This window comes from Pelecanus crispus, chromosome 13, assembly GCF_030463565.1.
Source record: "Pelecanus crispus isolate bPelCri1 chromosome 13, bPelCri1.pri, whole genome shotgun sequence".
In the NCBI taxonomy this organism is placed as follows: domain Eukaryota; kingdom Metazoa; phylum Chordata; class Aves; order Pelecaniformes; family Pelecanidae; genus Pelecanus; species Pelecanus crispus.
This window is the reverse complement of record NC_134655.1, coordinates 3409492-3424988: the sequence shown is the minus strand read 5'-3', so window position 1 is coordinate 3424988 and position 15497 is coordinate 3409492. Positions and strand designations below refer to the sequence as shown.

Sequence of the window (15497 nt, the reverse complement as noted above, 5' to 3'; positions counted from 1 at the left end):
AGAGAAGGAAGATTAATCAGGTCTGAAAGGGTTAAGAACTTCTTATCTTAAAGACCTTAGGTGAAAAAAAAAACCCCAAAACTGCCTGGATTTCCAGCATGAGGGCTGGATGCCTTGCTCCTCAGTTAACCTGCTATGGTATTGCACCTCGTGTGCTATCAGCATGGTGTTGCTGCTTTGTAAACCCAGACACCGGCAGCCTGATCGAAGGTGTGACACCGAAGTGCCTCTTCCTGGCTGTGGACTTGTTGGTAGTTGATTAAATAGTCCAAGTGGGCGTGAGCTGGGTGAAATGGCTATAGTTGGATAGTCCCACAAGCAGTTACTTATTTCTCCTTAACAGAAATAAAAATGTTTTATGGCAATGTGTAAGGCTGGTAAAGGACCTCCCATCGTAAAATTATGATCTTGGAAATACGAATAGTAGTGAGAGGATAGCATGCATAATTCTACACATCTATACAGCGGTACAGGAACACAAACGGAAAGACAGAACGAGAAGAGGAACATAAATAGCAAGTAAATCTTGCGTGCCTTCAGATGGTGGGCACCCCGTGTTTTGTGCAGCATCAGACGGAGCCCAGATGGATTTTCTCACAGTGCGCTGCGCAGAGCAGATCCTGTCCATAGAGAGCAGCTCTCCCTTTTGGTCCTTCGAGCTGCTATGTAATTTCCTTAGAAGAAAACAACTCTGTTCCTAAAGGATGCTCTCATGAGAGCTGCTTGCTACGCTGCTAGATAACAGCAGGCCATGCAGGTGGCGTAATCGCCAGTACCAAGTGGGAGCTGCCCGTGGGCTCCTCTCTTGCAGCGAGCGGGCTGAGGTTATCCTGCAGCCAAGGCGTTTGTGCAGCACAGCACGGACAGCTTAGCTCTGATGAAGGTCACTTAACTCCTAAACATGCAGCTGTCTCTCGGTCAGGATCAATACATTGTTCACCATTTGGATGAAGGGGTGGGTGGATAGAAGTAGCCTAGCATTAAGAGTCAAAAAAATGAAAACAGAAATAAATTTTGCATTGCCCCAGGCAAGTATTCAGAAACTACGTACTCTAAAACATAAAACGGTTAACCTGAATGTGAGCGAGTCCATCTGTGATCCAAACACTGATATTAGCTTCTTGACTTACCCACGCTTTCACAAAGAAAGGTTTTAGTATTTCAAAAAACCCCACAAAAGTAGTTACCAGAGCAGCTACTGAAGTTGCAGTCAACTTTGCAAGGACTTGGAACTGGGACATGGGGTTAACGGGTCATAGGCTTTTGACGAGACAACCACATTGACTAGGTAAGATGGGCTTCTGCAGACAGTGCCTGTAATTGGATTGTATTTAGTGGGCTATTTTTTTTCCCTTTGTGGTTGGAAAGCATCTGAATCATTGTAATTCATGCATGGTGCTTTGTCGTTTAAGATGCCAGAAGTTCTTAAGCTCTCAGTAGTCGCTTTCATGTTTATATGGCTAAAGTACTGTTTGTAAAATTACAGAGGAAAGATTACACAGCATTAACAAAGTTCCTCCCACCAAAATATGAGTATGTTCTAGAAGTTCGAATGACACCTATTCAGTGCAAACTCTACCAATACTACTTGGATCATTTGACAGGTATGTGCCTACAATTCTCTCGGGTAACAAGATTGATGGTCGTTTAATAAGGGGCTTTTTGCCATAGTTGGTAGGTTGGGGTTTTTTTATATGTATTATATAAAATACAGATGTATTTTTCTGCTTCCTGTAAGATTTACCTTAGCTCTGAAACTTGAATTATAGCAAAACATTTGGTTGCATATAAAAAATTTTTTTTTGAGGAATAATAATATTTGCATCTCTTAACAGTAGTCCGCCTTCAGGTTTTGCTTCATCTCTCTTTTCTTCCTTTTCTAAACATAAAATGTAATTGATTTAATGTCTTACTCTTCCAAGAAACAAGATATTAACAATAAGACTGGACAGAGAGAATGCAAAATTGAGATGTCCTGGTGTAAGCGCGCTGCCAAGCCTTGCAGTTTCCTTTTGTCATTATGCTGGCTGAAGCTGTTATTTGTCAAATACTGGCTCTTTTGTGGAACTCTCTCTTCTTTTGTTCTCAAAACCCACAAGTCTGGTTTTCACAACCACCATGCTTTTCATCAGCTTTCAGTGGGGTCTTGACTGGTCTGTCTTGGGGACTTGCATCTTCCCAATAAAATGTATATTTGTTTAATTGAAAAGGTGTATAAGGAAAAAAAACCACCCAAAATACGTTGCTGTGGGCTGGTGTGCTGTTCACTTATATTAGAGATAAGCCACTGCAGCTTGTAAATTTTAGTATATCAAGGTGTTAGACTGTTAGAATGGCAATCTCAAGGAACTCTTAGTGAGGTTGCCTGTACTGCTGTGCTTCTTGCAGCCAGATTCCTCAGCAGCAGTTTTTGGGTTCTGGAGCAATTCTGGTTTTTTAAATACCGTTTATAATAATCGACTTAATGATCAGGGGTTGATTTCCATAGTCAAGAAAGTTTAAGGCACTGCTGTTAGGCTTTTGTCTAAAGCTTGAAGCGTGTATTCAGTTTTTGCAGTCATTACAAAACATACTACATAGTCTGTTGTGCCAGTTTGGTTTTTTGCACTTGCTACGCCACCTGTCTTAAAATGCCTGTCTGTTGCTGATGTTTTGGGGGTTTTTTTAACTCTATTTTTCTATTCTGGTTACTCTCCCAAGGTTAGTTACAAGAAAGATTAATTGTATCTCAAATTAAGCTATGATTTATAGTAGTAGGAAATTCACTGTGTTGTTTTAATGACTTCAGATTCTGTATAGTGCGGTTTGTGATCTCCTAGATCAACTGCTAGCTAGACTGCATTTCCACAGTTGTCTGTTGCCTCTATTTGATTAAGTTATAGAAGGAAAGAGTTTTGAAGGACCAGTGAAAGTAATTTCACTTCTGCTGATACCTCCAGTAATAATTGGATGCCTAAAAGCCAACTGCCCACTTTGCTCTGTTACTCTAAAGGAGTAACAGCTTTGTGTTTTATTTTAAAAAATACAGAATAACCAAAACAAAGCAAGCCCCCCCTTCTTACGTTAATGGTACTTCAAAACAGTACATAAACAAGCCCAAACCTATATGCATAGTGCCGATTTCTAATTAGTTCTGTGCTGCAGTCTGTTCTGTGTTGGCTCTTCTCTAGACAAATGTTCTGAAAAGCAGATTATTTGTGTTCTGTTATTTCTGCATCATGCGAAACGCCTTCCAAAAGCTAGTAGCTTAAAAACGACAAGCATTAGCTATTTACTCTACAGGCGTGCATCTAAATGGTTTAGGTTAAATCTTTGTCACTCTTCGTAGGAACTTTTTAATCGCATCGGTTATGGCAGTTTGGTAGGTTATCTCTGGCCTATTTCCAATACAAAGCAGGGCTGGTTTTGTAATTTCAGACTCTCCCAACACTGGCTTTGTTAGTCTGCTGTACTTTTAGATGGCAATGTAAATCTTTTACAGATCATTGGTTAGCGTAAGAGCTAGCGCTGTATCTTTGCAGCTGGTTTTCTCTTACTCCTTATGGAAGCCTTTACATACAACAGCTTTCAATACTTCCTTTTTTAATGAAGCAGGCCGCAGATAAGAGGAAGTAGCCCCTAGTCCAGTGTCTGTTAAAGTTAAGGGAAAGGTTTGCTCTGGCAAAAAGCCTCTTACAGTGAGCTTCAAATTTGCTGCGTTGTTGGAGCCATTTAATTTATTAACAGGTTGTACGTGCAACTGTAAGAAAACGCGCTGCCTAACAGGTAGGTCGGTTAATCTGCCTAGACTTCAAGGGCTCAACAGAATTATTTGAGTTTAGCCAAGTTTGCGTTTGTCAAGAGGGGTTGTACTGTTCCATGACTTACCAGCCCTTTGTGGGCTGCTTAACCTCCCTGAGCAAGTAGGGAGCATTAGCTGCCTTTTTCTGTCTTCGTCTTGGGTTAGTGTCCTGCCAGTTTGGTCAGCTCAGTCAGTGCCAGAGTCAATATGAGAAAGAAGAGGGGAAGCAAGAGAAAGGGAAGACCAACGGCCTCTTTTAGAGGGGAAAAAGCTGTCTTAAGCTGACCATGGCTCAAGTCTTCAGAGCAAATCTCTGTGCTAGTTGTTGATGCCCACATCAAGTCTTTGCATTACTTTAGTATTTCAAAAGATGACAACATGCTTTCTGATTTTCATTCAATAAAAAAGGGAGTCTTGCTACTGAAGATAAATACAAAAGGGGAATTGCTGCTCATTTGCAGATTTTTAAATTTACGATTTTCTGTGCGCTGTAACAGGCATAAAGTAAAATACGTGTTTTAGATGCAATTTTACCAACTTTTTCCTTCATTTAATGAAAATGATACATATTTTCTTTCACATCTGTAATATAGAAAATTAAAAAGTGTATAGGACTTGTTAACTTGAAACTTGTTGACAGCAAGTTTCTCTGATGGTAGCTAAGGTTTAGGGAAGTCAAATCTAAGAATATCTGTCGTCCTTACAATTCCATTTTCCAAAGTCATAGGGGAGCACAAATGGGAAGATACTTGAAGCTGTTGTATGATTAAAACATAGAGCTTGCTTTGTTAAAATATTTATACTCTGTAGACGTTTACTGGGATTGTCTTGTGCATTGAGCAAAGGCACCAAATAAGCTTTGTGCCTGTTTTGCTGTAGACATTTGATGATTGTGATGCAATAAATACTATTTTCTTGTGCGTAGACATGCCTTAAATGATGCATATAATAAATATGAAAACCAATCTGTTTCAAGAACCTAAAGTTAATGTGCTACTTAATGAGACATTGAGACTACAAAAAAGAAATTTAACTCTGTGAACATTGTACGACTTTGCATTAACTTGTGCTTGTACAATATAAAAATAGGCTGGGCTTTTTTTAGATGCTTGATTGTAACAGAATACTACACAGCATTACAAGTCATTAAATAAAGGTAGCTCAAAATAGTAAGCCAAGTTCGTTGAAACCTAACTGCGGATTTTATTTTGTTTTCTACCTTGGGCTGCTTTTACAAAACCTAAATAGACATGACTGTCCTTTTAAGAGGATTTGGATTCATTCCTATACTGGGGAAAAATGCGCGTTTATGTAAAAATGTAATCATGTTTCTCATTATCAAGAAAAAGGGGAAAATCTAATTTTGACAACTTTAACTAGGAAAAAAATGCCTGTGACTCAGTAATTTGACCTCTTTTACAAGAGACGTTACAATATGATGTGCATCTGGAAAGAACACTCAGTACTGCACGAATGGATTGTTCAAAGGGGGAATGGTATGTGGCAAACTTACTTCAAGGTTTCATTCTAAAACCTGAACTTTATTGTCAGGTGTAGGTAGTGGCAATGAAGGTGGAAGAGGCAAAGCTGGAGCTAAACTATTCCAGGATTTCCAGATGTTGAGCAGAATCTGGACTCACCCTTGGTGTTTGCAGCTGGACTATATTAGCAAAGAAAATAAGGTAAATTAGATATATCAAAATACTCTCTATTGAGAACTTTCCAAATAAGCTTTGCCAAATGCTAGGTAAAGTTTCGTCAAATTAATGGAAATCTTTGTTGCTGTGGGGTAATTTTGCTGCTGGTTTTGTCATATTTTTGTTTCTGGGTATGTTGTCATTCTTAAAACATTTTGCAAGGCCTACCCTTTGTAGAACTTACCATTGTTTAAATGAAGAATAAGCAGATGGCTAAATGTTTAAGAAAAGCTTCTGGATGACCATACTTAATAAAATTTCTGTTTTTTCTCTTTTGAGGGCTATTTTGATGAAGACAGTCTGGATGAGTTCATAGCTTCTGATTCCGATGAAACGTCAATGAGCTTAAGTTCTGATGATTATGCAAAGTAATTGAGCTTTTATTTGTTGTTGTTTGTTGGATTTCCCTCTTAGAATTTAACTGATTTCTGTAAAAGTGAATGTTTATTTTTTATTTTATATAGCTGTTAGAATATGTACTCTAGCAGTAGAATTTTTAAAAAACAATGGGGTGTACAATGTTACCTTTCTAGGAAAAAAAAATCCAAGGGGAAAAAAGTGAAGAAAGAGTGTAGCTCGAGTGGAAGTGGCAGTGACAATGATGTTGAAGTCATTAAAGTCTGGAATTCAAGATCTCGTGGAGGTGGAGAAGGAAATGCAGAAGAACTTGTAAACAACCCTCCATCTGTTACAAAATCTGATGAAGGTGAGTATAGTATACAAGTAAGTAAAGCACAAGTCAGCTTCGTTTTGCAAAAGGTGATTTGAGAGGGCTGTCAGGAGTCTGCTTTGTTGCAAAATGGCCAATTCCTTAATTCCATGAACAGCTTCTATGCTTACAGCTCCTGTTACTTCTAACAGTATACTTGTCCTAGGAAAACAAGGGGCATTGATGTAGAACTCGGGCATCTTGTGGCAGGGAAGCTGCAGAGTTAATTTTTTTAATTCATAAGTACAAAACGATACAAAGTTAACAGAGGAACTGTGCTGCTTTTCATCTCTTGTTAAACATATTGGTGAAAGATTAATGGAAAGATTAAGAAATATGCATGCCATTCATTGTTGCACCTGGCATTTGAAATGGATGTTGAGCAAGCAAATACAATGCAGAAGGAATACGAGACCTTTTTAAAGATTGTTATTCAAACTACTTTGGACTGGATGATCTTAAAGGTCTTTTCCAACCTAGATGATTCTATGATTCTATGATTCTATGATTTTATTTTTGGGTTTTCCTTTAATAATCTAGCTTTTGTCACGTATCTAGTATCACAGAGCTAGTTTTCTGATTGCATCATTTATTGTCCATCTAATCACTTCCACTAAATAAACAATTTTTTGGGGGACAGTTAAGGTGAGAAGGTTTTTTTTGGGTTTTTTTTTTTTTTTTTGGTCCCCATCCCAGTGACATAATGCAGACATGTAAGGGCAAGAGTGTGTGTGTAAGATACATGCACATACAGATTAAATGTATTAAAGTAATTACTTGCATATAGGCAGGATGAGTTTCTGTCTCTGGATCACTTAAATGTTTCCCTCTCTCATGCAGCCTTCTTCAATTTAATGTAGGTACGGAATTTCTAAACAAACACTTGATGCTGCACTGGATGAGGCTTGTGGGCAAGTTTCTATCTCACTGCAGCTGTTGGAGGCCCTTCTGCAAAGTTTAGGGGTGAAGTTAGAAATAAATAGGTCATGTGTATAGGGTTTTCCCACAGCACATCTAGGTCTCTTATTTGATTAACTCGTTCATTCTTTGTTCTGGTATTGAAAAATACGTTATTTAAAAGGTTGTATGAAGGAAGGCTCAAATGTGAGTTCTGTCAAGATCAGTTCTGTCTTGCACCTGAAATCTCCTGGTGTGTCACGATTGATTTGCAGTGCATAGTCTGAAAATGTAAATGTTTTGAATTGTTGGTGAGATAGAACACTTCTATGTAAGTAAATGTTTCAGTAGATCAAAGTTTTTATGTGAAAAAAGTTAGAGTTATAAATCTGATTAATCAATTGTTATCACTCTAATGCAAAGGAGGTTAAATTGAAGATCATAGAAATAGCATTAAAGAAGTAGTGTAAATCAAGATAATTCATGGTTCTTGTCTGCCTTTCTGGTTCTGATTACAATGCTGAATACATGCTTTCTCCGGGTGCAATTCAGAATAAACATAATGGGAGTATCCTTAAGGATCAGCACGGACTGGGTGATACAGACCCCCACAGACCTGTTTTGCTAGGTGCATAGTTATTGTGGTGTATTTTTACAATGACAAACTGAATTTTGTAATTCTTTCTAGTAATTCTATATTTTTAAGGGGTTAGGTCAAATTAACAAAATAGTAACATGTTAAAAATGGGATTGTTCCCATGTATGTATTGTACAGGTTTTGTTAGTGTAATAGTGTGTTAGCAGATGAGCAGACAAGAAACTTGCTTAAAGAACTTTGCAAAAAAGCAGAATATGATGGTGGAATTTGTTTGGTTTTTCCCCCTCTATTGTGAATTAATATAAAAGGGGGGGGTGTATTTTTTTTCCTATATGCTAATGTTGTCTTCTAAATTAGCTTAGGAAAAAAAGATCCTAAATGTGAGCCTAACAGAAGTAAGAGGAGATGCTTTATGGGTTTCATCTGAAACACCTGTACTATTGTAACATTTGGAAACTCTTCCAGAGAGTTCATCTTGATAGATGAACTAGGTAACCCAAAAGACCACTCTCTTTTTCCAACAATTTCAGATGTTTGTTTGAGATTCGAAATACTTTTCTTAATGGAAAGCTGCTTTTCAATGGCTGTAACATTTATGGATGAGTTTTCAAAGATGCGTACTTGTTGGAAACAAAGCTGTTGATAGATACTCTTGGGGAAAAGATGGAGATGGTAGAACCTGCAGATGTCTGGTAGATGTCCAAATAACGTGCAACGCAGAAAGGGGATTTGTGACTCTAATTGATGACTTGTGCTATTGATAACTGCTAATCTGGTAATGCTAATAGCACAAACACTATTTTTTCTTTCTCTGTTTAACTCTTTTCATACCAGTTAAGCCCAATAACGAAGAAACAGTTCAGTAGTTCAGACATTTCAAAGCATTTAAAAGACCATGCCTTTATCTTTTAAAAATCTTTCTATTTCTTTTTTTATAGGCAAAGCTACATCCTCTTCTAATCCTGGTAGCCCAGCGCCAGATTGGTACAAAGATTTTGTCACTGATGCAGATGCTGAAGTGTTGGAACATTCGGGGAAAATGGTGCTTCTCTTTGAAATTCTTCGAATGGCAGAAGAGCTTGGAGACAAAGTGTAAGTCAGTTCTAGAAATATTTTTAATGACCTTATAAATATGTTAGTCTGACAGTGTTCTTTCATTCAGTCTTCATAATGCTGTAGCTCAGTTTTCTGAATCAAATGTGCATGCTACATTGATTTTTATAAGTGAGTTTCCCCGTACATGCATGTACTCCACCAAAGTCTTTCTCTGTGTCTAGAAAGGGTGTTTGTTTCAAAGGTAGTATCAGGGTGAGGAAGGAAGAAAAATAAAGCAATACAATAATTATAATAACCTCAGAGGCAAATTTTGTGTTTCACTGTTTCTGTTTTCAGCCTAGTGTTTAGCCAGTCCCTAATATCTCTGGATTTGATAGAAGATTTTCTGGAGCTGGCAAACAGGGAGAAAACTGACAAAGAGAAGCCTCCTATTTATAAAGGTGAGTGTCCCCTTGAACAATTGCAAAGCTAATAACTCTTTTACAAGTCTCTATTCGGTCCAGAGGGAATGGATTTGAAATAATTGTTTTCATTAGAAGTGTTGCATGCTCTGTACTATTCCTGAAGTTGGCAGGATTATTGGTCTCCTCTGCAGGTGGTCTCTGCTATCCCATTATGGACTCCTGCTTCTGATTTCATTCTGTATCATCCGTGCTTAATATAGCCTAAGCAGATTAAATGTTCATCATCTGAAAGGAGAGAAGGCATTTTGTTAAATTCTGTACAAAAATGATGTTACATGCTGATGCGTGGCAAATTCTGATCCTTCCTACTGGGAGAGAGATAATTGAAGAAAATTAGACTACTTTGGGTGTAGAACATGCAAAATGTGAATTTAGTCTTTATATGTACTGCAGTAGATTGTTTTACAGATTTCATAAGGGAGCAAAGTATTGCATTAATTATTATTCTGGTGATGCTCAAATGACGAGGAATTTCTCACTAGCCAGAGATGTCCTCTGCGGAGGATGTTTCTTCTGTTTACTCTGTGAGATCCTCCCAGAGCTGATGATGCAGTTCATCTTTATGTGAAGTTTCAGTTCCCAGTACGTGTTGATTGAAGAATTCCTTTGAATCTGCCATTCCTTTCAAGTATCTTATTTCTAAGTGTAACCATGTTGAACAATTGCGTAAGAGAAATGTGGCTTAGTGATACCAACACCGTAGTTAGATGAAGATCTCTGGTATCTCTCTCTCAGGTTTATTGTTTCTGGCTGTTGCTTCCTTAGCTTCTGAACATTTGTCATCTTCAGATGCTACGAGCTGTGTATTTTGTGGAGTCCGTGCCTTTAGTCTGAGATAATGTTTTAAGGGGTGGGGTTTTTTTTCATTTGTGGTAATTCTTTTGGTAAGCAGTTAGACTATGTATCACAGCAAGATTCACCATATAGAGACCTTCCTGACATGAGTCAACAATCTCTTTCTCATGATTGATTGTATTGAGCCGTGTTGTCTCCTAAAAACACTATTCTCTTTATAACTGATGGCACAGTGGGGTTCATTTTGTGTACATACACCTTGATGGCCCATGAAAATGAAAGGTTACGTGTGAATTGGGGAGAGAAGAACATGAAACGTGAAACTACACAGATCAATTAGAAAAGTACAATTAGTACTATAATGCCTAAAGATTAGATGTAGTTACTTTTTTAGATTAACTTGGGCTCCAAGTTAAGGCATGTCTCTACAGACGTGTATATACAACTAGAAATAGTGACAAACAGGAACTACCCAAAAAAAGCTCAGGTCTTTTCAAATACGTCAATTAAAATTTAACCTTGGAACATAATTTGATTATAAATTCGTATCTTTAAATTCCAAACTGTATAAAACTGCTTTGAGGAGTTTCACTTAATATCAGTTGATCTTTTTGTAAAATAATAACAATCTTCAGAAGAAATGGATGGTGATAGATGCTGGATACTTTTTGCAAGGCAAAATGAGATTGACAACATTTATTCTATTTTTGAATCATTGTAGACAAAATTGGTTTAGGGTTTGTAGGAGCTGTTGCAGGCTTGTGGATGATCATTGTCATCACAAATGCTATTGCTATTATTTCTGTCATATTACATACTTTATGTTTTGTTACGCAAACTTCACTACACAATTTCCAAGGCGTGCCTGTGGCAAGCACCTATATCCTGCAAAAACATTCTGTGTCTTAAATAACCTATAGTCTTCTCCTGTTGTTTTAAAATGTCAGAGGATAGTGTGTTTTATGTTCCATATTTGTTCTTTTACTATTTAGAGAGTTGTGTATATCCAGTATTACCAGTCTGGTTACTTACACAATCAGCATTTTAATAACTTGACTATTACATTTATAGGTGAAGGAAAGTGGTTCAGAAACATTGATTACTATCGCTTAGATGGTTCAACTACAGCTCAGTCAAGAAAGAAATGGGCTGAAGAATTTAATGATGAAACTAATGTGAGGTGAGATCTCTTCTGATACATATGCTTAATTTTCTCCTTTGTCTTTCTTTTGTTCCCTATTTCTTTGTTACTTGTATTAGGTTAATGACCTCTTAAGGCTAGGCAAATAAATACCACAATGTTGTCAAGTGCAGAACTTGCACGAAAAATGTGCAACAGCAATAGGTTTCTGGTTTCCTGAGATTGCTTACAATCTAAACAAGAATGAAACCAGCAAGGAAACGCTGAACAAGTATTGATGAGTACAAATGGAAGTAATTTGGATCAGAGGCAGTCTTTTTATTACAATTACTTAGAAGGATATAAGGAGCTAGGAAGGTCAGAGCCCTGTGGGGTCTGGCGAGGAGACAGCAGTCGCGTGGCCAGACAGAGGCATGTAGCGCTCGGCTATCTCCAGAGTTGTCTCCTGGCCATCCACTGTTCATACAAGACAGGACTTTCAAGTCTGATTTGGATAGGTAGGTAGGTACAAACTTGCACAAGTTTAGTGAAATTGAGGAGCTTCACCTTCCTAGATTGGTTTAAAAAATAAAATATGTAGTTATGTTGCATATAATGTATGGGGGTGGGGGGGGGAGTTAAATGGAACAAAGTAAACTAATTCAGTGTTAATACTCTTAGTTTATTCTGTCAGGTATCTGTCAAGAGCTCATTTGAAGTTGAACCTGAGTAAGATGGTATTCAAAAAACAGATAAATCAAAGGGACAGTGTCATTCTAGAGTTATTCTGGAAGTGCGCTAGCCAGGAAACAGTTTCAATAGCATGGGATATGCCTGTTTAAAATTATAGTTTAATTTGCTATAACTAAATTTATTAAAATGCAAAACCAAAAATTTTTTCTTATCCACCAGTTTTTGTTAACAGTTGGTTTGCAAAAGACCGTGATCTGTGTTTCTGGGAGTGTATATTTTGCTAAAAGTCTTGTCCTTTTAAAACCTGCATCTCTTCTATGCTTAATACAGTATTTTAATGAAGTTTTTGAGTTACTTCAGTGTATGAACAACTCCACAGTAACACAGCAACATGGGAACAATTGTTTTCCAAAACATTAAAATTTTGCAACTTTTCTCTCTTCCAGAGGCCGCTTGTTTATTATATCCACTAAAGCAGGTTCCCTCGGAATTAATCTCGTGGCTGCTAATAGAGTAATCATCTTCGATGCTTCTTGGAACCCATCGTATGACATCCAGAGTATTTTCAGAGTATACCGCTTCGGGCAGAACAAACCTGTGTTTGTGTACAGGTTTTTGGCTCAGGTAGGTTTCTGTCTGATATTTTTGTCATATTCTGGTCCTGCAATCAAATTTATAAACTGTATCTATTTGGACTTGTGCTGAAGTCTGTAGTGGTCCACAGTGATCCGGTCACCTTCCAGGCCTAATCTGATAGCAGTATTTGGCCACTGGAAAAGCTCTTGAAGGAAAGATTGGTAAAATAAATAACAACTGACATTATTTCCTGCTAAGCCCACCTCATCTGACACTTTGTGTAGCATAAATTCTGGAATTCTAGCAGTGATTCACACATCCAGCCTCAGAACAGTGTTCTTGGCTTTTTTCATTTGCACACCACTAAAAGTTCTTAATTGAAGAGACTGCATAGAGGATGGTTGTTGTTTAGGCTGTAGGCTTGCTCAGTGTCGCTGTCTTCTACAGACCCCCGGTCCGTGGGCGCCTGGTGGTCTAACTGGAATGAGAACACAGGAAGCTAAAGAATTTTTTATAAAAAGGCATCCAGTCATGATTTGAAAACTTGTATCACACCCTACAGATATTAAAGATGTGTAATAATTCTGATGGTCACTGGTCTATGTTTTTTTTTTTAAGTATAATGCTGTTATCTCTGTTAGGAAGTACCTTGCTTCATCTTCTAGTTCTTGAGGTGTTATAGAGTAGACTGAAGGCCTTTCCCAGTAAGAGTGCTTAACTCTTGATCGAGTCACTATTTACTTGCCAACTTCAATAGATTACTTTTTGTAACACGTTCCTGTCAGGCATGGGGTTTTTTTCTTCAGGCTTCAGTCTATGTTTGTAGTTTTCTATGTGCACTTTTGAACTGTTGATACCCTTTTTAAATTACGATGTTCAGAACAGGCTGTGCTGTTCTCATACTTCTCGTAGTAATCTTTTTTTTTTCCCCTTAAAAAAAGTAATTTTCTTTTTTTCACCAAGGATCTAATTTTTTCATACACAGCTGTGATGAATTAGACTTGACTGCTTCCCTTCCCCTCTCCTCTCCACCCCAGTGATATGGTATCTGTTTTCATTTTTACAGGCTGCTCAAAGCAGCAAAATAAGGTACATGCTGTGGAAATTGCCATTTTTTTGGTCATAATCCTGCTTTGGGGAATTGAAGCAAAACCAGATCTCTTCAAAACACTAATGAAAAAATACATTTCTTACTCTAGTCAATAGCTAGATGACGTCATGTACGCAATTCATATTAGTTTGTGTTCACCTCCAGGAGGGTTTTTTTTTTTCCTTTTTTCTTTTCTGTCAGCAAATTTGTTTTCAGGTAACTTTGTAGATACAGGGTCAAAGAAGCAAGGAAAATAGGGCACTGTTATGTTGTTATTCCGGCTCTTTTGCATCTATTAATTTTTTTTCCTATATGACAAGAAGGTCCAGTGTTTGTATGAAAGTGAGCGCCTTGTTTTTTAGGGAACGATGGAAGATAAGATCTATGATCGTCAGGTAACAAAGCAGTCATTGTCTTTCCGGGTTGTCGACCAACAGCAAGTTGAACGTCATTTTACTATGAATGAACTTACAGAGCTGTACACTTTTGAGCCAGATTTGCTGGATGATCCTAATTCAGAAAAGAAGAAGAAGAGAGATACGCCAATGTTGCCAAAAGTAAGTTGATGCACATCACGAGGAATTATATGCTATAAAAATAATTTACATCTCTTTAAGGATGTGAGGTATTTCTCCTTGGAAGGAGAAGAGTGCTGTGTTTTCGCTTCAGAGCAGTATTTTTCACTTTGAATGGAGGTGAATAGCAGGTGACACAATAAAATACGTAATTAATATAATGGATGGTATAATGAGCTAGATAATGAGGTTCCCTTCAATGTAATTGACAGTGTAAGAAAAAGACCTGCGGTTAAAAGACAAAAATTTGATATCAGAACAAACAAAAATACTTTTTCACACAATTTGAATGAATAAAAGTTTTACTGCAGGAAACTGTGGAAGCCAAGATTCAAATTAATATCTAGATGGGTGCTGGTCATACCTAGCGTTACCTCGAGTTGTGATAACCAGTCTGTGAGGTGAGACTGTACTGCAGGGTCTGGTTTTTGTCTACCTAGGTGGGACTTAGTAAGAGCCAAGTTAATCCATGCTCTCCTTTGCCAAGCCTTTTTGGTTTTTAGTTCCTTGTTTCTGTTGAAGGGACCATTAATAGAGATACAGTAGAGATAGGGAAAAAGTTGCACTTACTTACTGTTTAAGTGAGGAAAAGTGGACAAGCTAAGATTTTGTGATCTATTTTTAGTGTCGCCAGTGCTAGCAGAGACCAGTGACGTTGTTGTAGGCAATCATTTACAGCATTTACACAACTTAGTGAGAATGCTGCCATTCTGTACTCTGAGATAATACGAAGTAGTGATGTCAGACCGTTTTCTGACTTGGTGCTCAATGAACTTTTAAGATCGCAATGGTTTGTTTTCACTGAGGCCTGCCTAAATCGATTTGTAATGGGTGTGGTGTGTGTGTAGTAGTGGTTCATTGTCACTGCTCTCCATAGTAGTGGTTCACTATTCTCTGTGATACTTAGGGAACCGAAAAATTTACTAACTGAATTTAAAAATAAAAACTACAACTTTTATAGTCAGGCAGGAGTAAACTTCAGGGGAAAGAATAACTGGTTCGGTTATTTTATTCTTTTTTTTCCAAGTCAGTTTGCATTTAAGATTAGGCTGCGGTTTTGTACTTCGTCCAATTTATGTTCTAATTTATATTATATTATATATTCTTTGTGTATGTGGTCTGGTAAAGACTAATTCATCATTAAGCTGTTGTGCAATTATCTTTGCTTCGTACCAGGTGAATAGCTAGTATAGTAACATGTGAATGTGTGGGCTGTGGTTAGTTAACTGGTTAAATCTCCGAGTTACTACTGTGTTTAGGTCATTATACAGCATCTGGGTGTGGGGAGGGAGGTTTTCCAGTTTGTAAATCTATTTATTTCCAAGGAAAAATGGTATGTTTTCCATTCTAGTCTATCTGTAGACCGCTATAATATAATAAATTGTGGTCAGGCATCACATTGGCATTCTTAATAGTTAAGCCGTTCTCTGGAACAGTCTATTAGAC

The 15497-nt window shown here is 37.5% G+C and overlaps 1 protein-coding gene across 8 annotated transcripts in view; it reads left to right on the top strand.

The window, feature by feature from the left end:
* ATRX (ATRX chromatin remodeler) overlaps positions 1–15497 on the top strand; it is an 89422-nt gene that overhangs the window by 61008 nt on the left and 12917 nt on the right. For all 8 annotated transcript variants that reach the window (XM_075720749.1, XM_075720746.1, XM_075720747.1 and 5 more), the window contains 9 exons: positions 1487–1604; positions 5333–5463; positions 5758–5846; positions 6012–6184; positions 8621–8774; positions 9075–9178; positions 11069–11177; positions 12257–12434; positions 13839–14033. In XM_075720749.1, the coding sequence (XP_075576864.1) occupies positions 1487–1604; positions 5333–5463; positions 5758–5846; positions 6012–6184; positions 8621–8774; positions 9075–9178; positions 11069–11177; positions 12257–12434; positions 13839–14033 (1251 nt within the window). The remainder of the gene's footprint in view (positions 1–1486; positions 1605–5332; positions 5464–5757; positions 5847–6011; positions 6185–8620; positions 8775–9074; positions 9179–11068; positions 11178–12256; positions 12435–13838; positions 14034–15497) is intronic.